Consider the following 10,630-nt stretch of genomic DNA (forward strand, 5'->3'; position numbering starts at 1 on the left):
AAACGATACAGACCGTTTGTATATTTGTGAATAATTTGTAATAAGTATTATACGCTAATAAATACATTGTTTCGTAGATATAATCTACTTTTAATATTTTCAAGCATATTACATGAATTAACATTGTCTTTCAGAATTTTTTGAAATAGGTATGTTGTTACTGATGTTATTTCTTAATTATTTTTACATATCATTTAATGTAAGCTGTTTTATTAAACTTTGTGTATTTTATGAATAAGATACTTTTACATAATTATGTTTTAAAAGCGAACGCTAAATTTATAAATTGGACATGGTTGAGATAATAATGAAGTACAAAATAATTGATTGGATTCATCTATTTTATGTCACAACTAAGTATTGTTTTCGATCTCAAACCAATTCGAATGTAAAATTTTTAGTCACCTAAAACTCTTCGCATTTTGAGCCTTGAATATTCAGTAATCTCACAATTACATTGTTCTAGAGTATTATGTATATTGGTAAATTTAGTGTTTTATATTTTAAACATTGCGCAAAGTTAAGTGTGCATAATAATTATAATAAAATTAGTAATTTTGTCTGTGATCGAAATTTTATAATGTTAAGCTGAAAATAAGCGCACTTAATATGTCCTTAATTCATACATTCTGACGATTAGTAGGTACACATTTTGTTGAATTTTTGATGAATTACAATATCTAATACCTACCTAACTAGTATTGTTAAAATATAATATCAGAAACAAATAATATGTTATATTAAGTCGATGTAGGTATATCAAAGACCTTTTCTTTGTGAATTTTAAATTTCTCTACATTAAAAGAGAAATTCAACTGAATAATGTAAAAAGTATCCATTTTTTTTTTTTATTTCCTCAGAATGTAAACAATAAACATACATCCTCATTGGTAAAAAATGTAATATACAAGGTATAATAGTACAACAATTGCACGCCTCATAAGCGAAGCGTTGAGGTGGGTACTATACTGTCACTTCGCGCAAAACATCTGATTTTTCGAACTTAAAATGTCTTTATGTATCATACATTGCACTTGTAAGATAATACATACACACACATATTGAGAAAAAACACTATTTTTAACGTTCATGATATTTTTGATGTCATTTTTGTTATTTAAACTAGTTAAAAAACAGTTTAAAAAAGTTCTGTCTTGGACGTCCGTGTGTCTGTATGTGCGGATCCTTTTTCTTGTTAACACGATAGCGACCGAAATACTTTACTAATCGAGTCTTTTTATTTCTCTTACGCTTGAGTATGCTCAGGAATAGAACCCTTTCATTTTTCAGGGTCTGATTCGATGTGGTTTAATTGTTATTAAATAAACAAAAATAATAATTAATAAATATTTATTAAAAAAAAATTATGAGGCGTGCACTTTTGGATTTTCCAAATTATTTTTGTTTTTTTGTTACTTAAATTTTTTACCACCCATCATAATGTTAGATTTTGTTTTTTTTTTCCTCCTATGAATTTAATATTGTTCGTATTAATTGTTATAAAGAATGTATGAATTCTTGGAAGCTATGTATATATTATTATATTTTAGTATTTAATTTATTTCTCTTCTTGACTACCTATCTACACGCGCCATGTACGTTTTGTTACACAAAATGTTAATCTAAAGCATGTTGCGTGTTTTGCAGTGTCTTAATTCAAGTCCACTTTATATGAGGCAAAAGTAGACGTAATATTCTTATGATTAGTCCCACATTGTTAATTAGTTAGTCCCTATGTAAAATCTTAACAGAATTTGTTAATACTCATTCAGATAGTTAAAACATTAGATTTATAGAGCTTGCTTTATAATGTAGAGATTGTTATGGTAACGCAATGTAGAAAACATAACATTTTACAAAATACCTACATAATCATCTTGAAGTGCGTTGCTGAATTGTAGCTACGTGATTTGGCAGAGTTACATAAATATTTTATTGGCAAATTTATTTCATTCAAAAATATATTATACCTTACCTGCGTAGGTACCTACTGTGAACAGTGTAGGTACGCTTAATCGTAGATAGACGTTACCATTTACCAACAAAGCGTTGCTATAATAGCTCTACATAATTATGGCTTGTGAAAAATTTAATAGAACATTAAAGGCATTTGAAAACGATTTCTAAATCGACGCTTGCTTCGCAATCAGTTTTAGATTTAGTGTTTGTAAGTTTCCCTAGATCGTAACTAATTACAACGATTGCATTCAATTGAACGTTTTATTTTACTCATTCAGCTTTATAAGCAATAAATTGACGGCTTTATAAGTAATTTTTATACAACAATAATAATAGGAAATTGTTCGTTATTGTTAACAAAGTGAACGAACGGTAAATGATGTAAAATATGCGTCATTTGTAATTAAACAAAGCACATTAGCCCTACTTATATAGTTAATGAAATTTTGAGCAGCGCAAACTCTCGTTGAATACCCTAAATAAATTCAGTGAAAATAAAATATCACGCACATGCGAATTTTTCTTTTATTTACATTCCCACTCTATCAAAATAGATTTTTTGATTATTTTAAGTAGACCTTTTGGTAATTGAACTACCTATCTTACATCAAAATGGGTTATGTAGTTTTAAGAGCGCTTATTCAATTTATCTCTTATAAGTAAGACATTCTTTTATTGCAATATGTATAAATTATATTCAATAAGGTCAAATATCTTGGTGAAAATAATCATTTTTTCGACTATAATTTCTAAAAAAATTCACATTGTTCGGATTTTAATTTCGTAAGTTAGGAGTCCAAAATAAAAAAATCTTTTAACTAACTATTTTAATAAGGATTTTTGCAGTAAGTTAAAAATAATTAAGTGTGTTAGATCTGTCAGCAATTTCAGATATTTTTAGCTTCGAAATTGACACTAAAAGTGAAATCAAGTAATCATCGGCTCAGTTATCTTGATGGTATTCACAAATACTGTATTAATTGAAAAAAACACTTAACTAACTACATAGACAATAAAATTTCCTAAAATTATTAGTAAATCATATGTTTGTAAGATAAGTGGTTGATGGACAATCTGGTTTGAAAAATCACATATTTGAGCCAAACAGCGCATGGACCGCGTACACGGCCTTAAAGCTATTAGGTATATCGTTATCTAAGCATTCATAGGAACAGACAAACTGAAAAGGGACTTCTCTTCTACGTAGGTATTATATTTTAATCCTTTAGTGAAACTTGGCAATACGTTATAGAGTAAGGCGACGATTTTCGTATCTTATCTTGATATTTTTCGGAACACACGCTCTTTTTTCCCTTTTTCAAAGTTGATTTTAATCCTATAGATAAATCCGCTTTTTTCAAATTATGTAATAGGGTGGAATATAAGGAAAGCTTCATCGAGGCAAAGTGCTCCTAATACAGAATACTGACGGTAGAAAACTAAAAAAAGGTGATGTTCCATTATTTTTGTTAAAAAAATTACACTGCATTCAAAATGAATTTCGAACGAAACGAAAATTCACTTGCCGCATTTGTGATTCGAACCGACTAAAATTTGTTGAACTTGGAAACTGTAATTAAATTGCATTGATCGCTACGGTCAAATTTAAAGATATATCTATCTCATTATGAAACTAGATATTTCCATTTTCAATTCCATCGATAGTTGATCCAATGGCATACCAACCCAGGGGCTAGGTGCGGAGCAGTGCCCTAGCTAGCTCTAGTTCAGGGAGACATCAAGACTCAAGTCCTACCATAGCGTTTAGCTACTATTATTAATGTATTCTGTGGTCCTACAATAAAATCCACAGATAAAATCTAACAGCTGAACTTTCAAAAATTTATCTCATTTTTATGACAGATTGTTATTTTTTGGATCATAATAAATTGAACAATTCATACATTTTAAAGCAATATAACATTTATACTTAATACTTATAAAATGGAATAGATAATAATTAAATATTATAATGATAATATTATATTTGTCTGCATGTCTACTATGGATTCTCTGTCTATGTACAATTATGTATATGTATTCTGTGACTGTAGTTTGAAAATTGAAGCTGACATTGACAGTTGTATTTTGATTGTCATTGTCAAATGTCGAGATTTTATAGAACGCATGATATTGTTTACACTTTTTGGACCACATTTTGGACTAACCCAAACTTTATACGATATGTTTTGAATTAAATTATTCTTGTTCAATTTGTATTTCAACATAAATAATAGAATCATATTGTCACAAGAATTAAAGGATCAGTGAAGAAGATCAAGCATTTTAAACTGGTTTTTATCATATGTGAAGAATACCGTAATAACCTCCAAATAAAACTTTCCCAAGAGTATCAGGTATTTCTTTAGAAATTTGCGGCACGAATTAAGGGGGGGGAGGGGAGGGAAAGGGAGGGGGGAGGTAAGAGGAGACCCCCTATAAAGTGGGGGGGTGAGGAAACCCCCCCTTCTATTTTTTTTTTAATTTTTTTTGAGATTATATTTATACTAGCTTACCGCCCGCGGCTTCGCCCGCTTTGACTTAAACCTAATAAATTATATACTAAAACCTTCCTCTTGAATCACTCTATCTATTAAAAAAAACCGCATCAAAATCCGTTGCGTAGTTTGAAAGATTTAAGCATACAAAGGGACATAGGGATAGAGAAAGTGACTTTGTTTTATACTATGTAGTGATGTAGTTAGAAATATAACGAAGATTATGGGCTTTCTTGACTGCTCCGGCGCTGCAGAACGTGGCGCTTGCCCCCGTGTACCTCGTTGCAGGCAGGAGTCTTCACTCGCCTTCGTAGCTTCGGCTTTTTGGTCGCCTTTGGCGACCAGCCTCAGCCACTCTGGCTCGCTTGACTCTGCCTGCTCCTCAGCACACGCGGGCGCCACGCTCCTCCGCGCCTCCGACTTTTTAAATACACTCTAGTGTATGACAGACAAGTACCACGTGGAATCGGGGTGGACAGATTCGGTTCTGTGATTAACAATTTGTGTGCAATATACTTACATACAATAAAAACATTTTTTTTAAATAATTATTTTTCAAATCTTGTATACATGTTTGATACAATTTACAATGGCAATGAATGGATCCATTTTATTTATTTCCACCCATCGTCTCCACATATTCTATAATATTATCACCGAAGTTTGCTGGGTGGTTATAGTTATCTTTTTTAAAAAATCTTTTTACATCATACCACTGGGACTCAAATGGGTCAGAGGCAACAAATGGGTTGTCTGGGTCTGAGTGATTAACTTTTTTATGAACATACCCATATTGCCCCAAACAATCATATGCTCCCCAATAACCCGTATGAATTGTTGTCCCCTCAGCAACATGCTTTTGAATGAACTATGGTTTTTAATATGTACATTAAGACATTTGTTATCTCCAAGGTTATCTCTTTCAAACACAATTCTTGTAGTTTTGTCAATGTAACTCAAACAATTTTGAACATAATCTCAAAAATTATAAAAAAAGATTTCTCTGTAATTACACGTTTCCGCACGAAAAGCCGCTAATGTATGTTTCGGGGCATCATTATCGATCGATAAAAATTAAAATCGCGCCGAAATTCGTGCCGCACGTTTCTAAAGTCAACCCGAGTATCATAATATAAAAACTTAAAAAACAATAATGTGCATATCTATAAACAAATATGGAAACGAAGAAATGTATTGTAAAGTGCTATAAATGTAGGAATGTGCTAGTTGATGATCTGCAAACTTCATCGCCTAGTCCCGAATGTATTTTAGATGGAAATTGCAACAGTTATGACGTGAAAAGCTTCATATACCTCTTAGAAGACAAACTGCCGGAGTGGATAAAGAATAAAGTTGAGGAAAAACAATGGACAAAGGGAAAATTACATTGCAGTAACTGTGGTTGTAAAGTTGGTTCATTCGATTTTGTGTCAGGTAGAAAATGTGAATGTAGGAATTCTGTACTACCACCTGTACATTTTATAACTAGTCAAGTTGATATTCCTCTTGCTACTATATTAAAATAAAAAATAAATTACTTTTCCGGAATGTATGCCTTATTCTTTTCACACTCTTTAACACGAAAAAACAAAAACCATAATAAAGAGGCTTTGAATTAAATGTACATGTGTATATAATAATAATGAAAAATTACAATGCTAATTTGGGGGGTTAACACTGCTGCAAGGCAATAACTGACCCCCCCAAATTAAATAAAAATTCTTATCAATTTCAATGCATAGGTAAATAAAAGTCAGTTTAAATTGTACAACCATATATATTTTGCATTTACTTAACATAAAATTTATTCAACCACCATACAACTTGGTACAGCTTCATTGACTTCAATATCCCTACATTTGGCAGCATGGAGTTCTCGTCTTATCTGCAACAATAAAATAAGTAATATCAAGATTTTTGAACAATTTGATAAAACATAATTTGAAAACATTAAGTAATTGTAAAATTATTAACTAAATATAAATATAAAATATCATTTCATCTTACAAGTAATTAGTACAGTAAGATTCAAACTTAATGGCAGTTCAGAACATTGTACATTGCGAAGCACAGAAAACAATTTTAAATATCAGCGGGACATTAAGGGACCTGTGCGCATGTGCACTCACACCTGCACTAATTTCCGAACCGCCATTATGTTTGAATCGAACTGTAACAACAAATCTTTCACCATAAATACTCCTTTAAGTGACAGTATATCAGATTTTTCACAAAATGTTTGCAACTGCTTTGGCATGATCATGTCATGCACAGTTAACTTCTCATATGGCACAAATATTTTTTTTTTTTTCAAATAATACATACCTCAGGTGTAATAGAAGGATGTGCTTGTTTCCTCAACAATTCCAAGAGAGCATCACGCTGCTCAGTTGATATATCTGCCTTGTATCTTTGTACAAATGTCAGTAACGCTTGATGCCATAGTACAGGCAATGTTCTGTGATCATTGTTAAATCTGAAAGATAACAAATACAATAAAAATATTATACATTAAATAAGAGAAATACTTTAAAATCATGGTCATTTGAACTTCTACTGTAAGTAGTGAAGTAACTAACCTTAAGAAGTGGAATACTACAGAATCAACCACCCGATAAGGTAAAGCATACTTCTTATCGAATAGAATTCTTAGGAATATTGAACTAGCACCAGTGTAGTCCATTTCAGCTATTTTCAACATAGCCGCACTTGAATGTAATACAGGCACAGAATTTCGAGCAAGTACTGAGCCTACAATAATAGCTTCCCGTAAAGTACAGTCACCTGCCTGGAAGAAATGAATTGTACTTTATGACATAAATATACATTTTATAACATGAAGATTTACATCTCCTAAAAAATATTTGAGTATTATTATCTTACAGTGTTTTTCTGACAAAATTCACATAAAAAGCCGCTACAACTGAAAAACTTTAAATTGTTATGAATTAATAAAAACCTTAAGCATATTATATACTTAGTACTTACTTCCAATAAGGGTAATAGAATACCCTTCATAAAAGCTCCAGGTTTGAAGAGGGATTTCCTAAGAGCCTGATATAAATGGAAATTTAATCTTTTGTATTCAGCCAAATCGTCTCTCACTCTTGGCAACAGTACTAGATTGTAAAACCTTTGGGCCATCTTTTCCTTTAGATTTGATGCAAATATTCTTGTAGCCTGAAAATGTTATACAATGTGTATTAGTATGATAGTTTATAGTTATCATATTATTTTAATTTCATTAAATTTAGTTCAATGATGTAAGATAACTAGTTACAAACATTTATTTAAACTACCAATAAAACTAAAAAATACTACAATTATTGAAAAAAACAGATTTTTCTATATTCTCTGAAAGTAATCTAGATATACCTGATACATAGCAGCTGCAGACCAAGTTGTAGGTTCAGTAAGATATAGAATTTGCTCCCAATTTTGCAAATGAGGGATCATTTTAAATGCTTTTGGCAATTTTCCTGATCTGTACTTCTGTAAGACATCTCTTACTCCTTGATACATAGCTTTTATCCTAAAAGAATAACATTTTGAAATATTTCTAAAATATTCTCTTTGAAGAATTTGATTTATTTGTAATAATTAAAACAGTTATTACCTCGGATCTATGTTCTGTAACTTGAGTGTTTCTACATCTGAGAATTGTGTTTGGAGTTCAGTGTGTTTGTCAGTTATTTTATCCTTAATAATATCAGCCAATGTTCTTGTCCTTTCAGGATTCGCTGACATAAACATTCTAATTGCCTCCTCATCTTCTTCATTGATTTCAATATTATCGTAATATGTGTCTGGTTCAAGATCGTCCTGATCTGATTGGTCATCATTGTCAGAATTGGAATCTAAAGGAAATCATTTTTTTTAATAAGTACAAATAATTTTTCATGCTAACAATAATGTATGATATTGTGTTCGAGTAACAATATTACCATTTATAGACAGAGGAAGTGTATTTTTAGTAGAAGATGAAGCAATGCCAGTTCCAAATTCAGCCTGTTGCCGCCGAGCGGCTTTCAAAATCTTTTTCGACAAGTCTGCGTTGACGAACTACAAATTAAAAATAAAATAATGTAAAAACTGTTTCCAATTAACTTTCCCTTAAGAATTTATACTGAATCTACTGTGTTTTGGCAATAATTATTACTTACTTCTTCGTCCTCATCGTGTCTATTTTTTTCTTTGATTCTGTTCTTCGATTTCACTGAATTTGTCGCTTCTATTTGATCAGCAAGGGCTATATTTTGACCTACTTGTGAGGGTTTTAATTTTTTCGCTTTTCCCATGTTTACCGATTAACCATTGAATTCCACACGTGTGCCCAGTGCCCACAAATTTAGATGGCAGCTGTCAGAATATAATACCTATCATTGACCTTTCACAATTGACAATTTACTCTGTGGAAATTACCAATTACCTTAGGGCGTATTCAGAAAGAAAGCTTGAAACTTATAAGCGCTTATCGCTTAGATCATTAAGTAATGGATGGAGCACGCTGGCAAATGTTCTAACTAAACTTTCTGCCGGTTTTGGTGCGGGGAGGGTAACTCACACTTTGAAACACAATCACACATTCACAAAAATAATTTGTGTCTTTACAAACTCAAACTATTACAAAATGGACAGACTAGCATGTTTTTGCACACATACATCGATTACACAGAAAAATCTCTATACATATACGTAATAATACAATCGCTCTAAAGGGATGTAACCATATCGATATTACAAAAATAATAATTTTGTTGAAATTAGAAATAACATTAATATTATATTCATAAAAAATACTACACAGGTCATTTGTAACGTTTTCATCATTATTATATGCATACGAAAAAACAATAATACGCCATTTTATTTGTATTTGAATATGTATTTATTCAACACATCACATATTATATTCAATAAAATAAATATCGGTCCAGAAATTTTTATTATTTCTGTACCGAGGTGTCCATTCTGATTTTCTCCCACAGCATTCAATCCACCTTAGCCTTAAAGCAGGATTTTTTGTAAATCTGAAATATACGCAATATTCGTACATACATATAAACAAAGTAGCTGCTCCGCGCGGTTTCACCCCCGTGGCTCCACTCCTGTTGGTCGTAGCGTGATGATATATACCTTCCTCGATAAATGGGCTATCTAACACCGAAAGAATTTTTCAAATCGGACCAGTAGTTCCCGAGAATAGCGCGTTCAAACAAACAAACAAACAAACAAACTCTTCAGCTTTATAATATTAGTATAGATTACATAATAGAAAGGTTACAAGATTAACATTACAAAAAAAACGGCTAAATGCGAGTCGGACTCGCGCACGAAGGGTTCCGTACCATTAAAATGTTCTGCCAGTTAAAAGTAACCGAGCGTAAATTTTAATAAATATAATATACAAGACTTACAAAATAAACATTATACTCCTTTTTATGCAGTTGTGTAAAATTTTAATATAATAAAGATTAATTCTCATCTCATTTCAAATTATACTTAGAAAAATATTTTTTTATCGACGTTCAAGTTAAAAGCAGTCCGTCACTAAGAAAGTCGTAAAAATTTACGACCTTTTAAGCGACGAGTTTTTAAATTCAACTCTATCACTAAGTTCATAAAGATTAAATTTGAATTTCTCTTCAAGATAGTCTCGCTACATCACTTTATAGTCTCGTGGGGAGTGCGGTTCAATATCGCGTTCTAAATTCAACTTTATCGCTTAGTTCATAAAGATTAAATTTGTATATTTTCTCTTCAAGATAGTCTCGCTACATCACTTTATAGTCTCGTGGGGAGTGCGGTTCAATATCGCGTTCTAAATTCAACTTTATCTCTTAGTTCATAAAGATTAAATTTGTATATTTTCTTTCCATGATAGTCTCGTGAGGCCGCATCAATGATCGAGTACACACATGACTCGATTATTTGTCTTGATCATATCGCTAAACGATACATCGACGATTATTAGAAATTGCATTTAATTAGAAATGTACGTTAAAAAAATAAAAAAATATACACAAATGAAAGGTTATTCCATCTTTTTTAATATTCGACATGTTTGAATTGCTTCTGCAAGACTTGACAGTGCAAAACGGCATTTTTAGCGGAGCACTCGCAGACGTCCTTTCGATGTTTTACGAATACGCAGAGTGTTCGTAATCGATTAC

At 31.4% G+C, this 10,630-nt stretch overlaps 1 protein-coding gene across 1 annotated transcript; it reads right to left on the reverse strand.

The window, feature by feature from the left end:
* Window positions 1-6,214: 6,214 nt before the first annotated feature.
* Window positions 6,215-8,787, reverse strand: bys (Bystin). The gene is made up of 8 exons (XM_089714620.1): window positions 8,621-8,787; window positions 8,402-8,519; window positions 8,074-8,314; window positions 7,833-7,989; window positions 7,446-7,637; window positions 7,037-7,245; window positions 6,783-6,933; window positions 6,215-6,342 (listed from the first exon to the last, which is right to left on the reverse strand). Exons 1-8 carry the CDS (start codon window positions 8,753-8,755, stop codon window positions 6,262-6,264), a joined length of 1,284 nt encoding a protein of 427 aa, XP_089570746.1. The 5' UTR covers window positions 8,756-8,787; the 3' UTR covers window positions 6,215-6,261.
* Window positions 8,788-10,630: the final 1,843 nt, after the last annotated feature.

Source organism: Colias philodice, chromosome 3 (genome assembly GCF_061535455.1).
Source record: "Colias philodice isolate Cphi_HAF_F1 chromosome 3, ilColPhil1 Martin Lab GWU primary, whole genome shotgun sequence".
Taxonomy (NCBI): domain Eukaryota; kingdom Metazoa; phylum Arthropoda; class Insecta; order Lepidoptera; family Pieridae; genus Colias; species Colias philodice.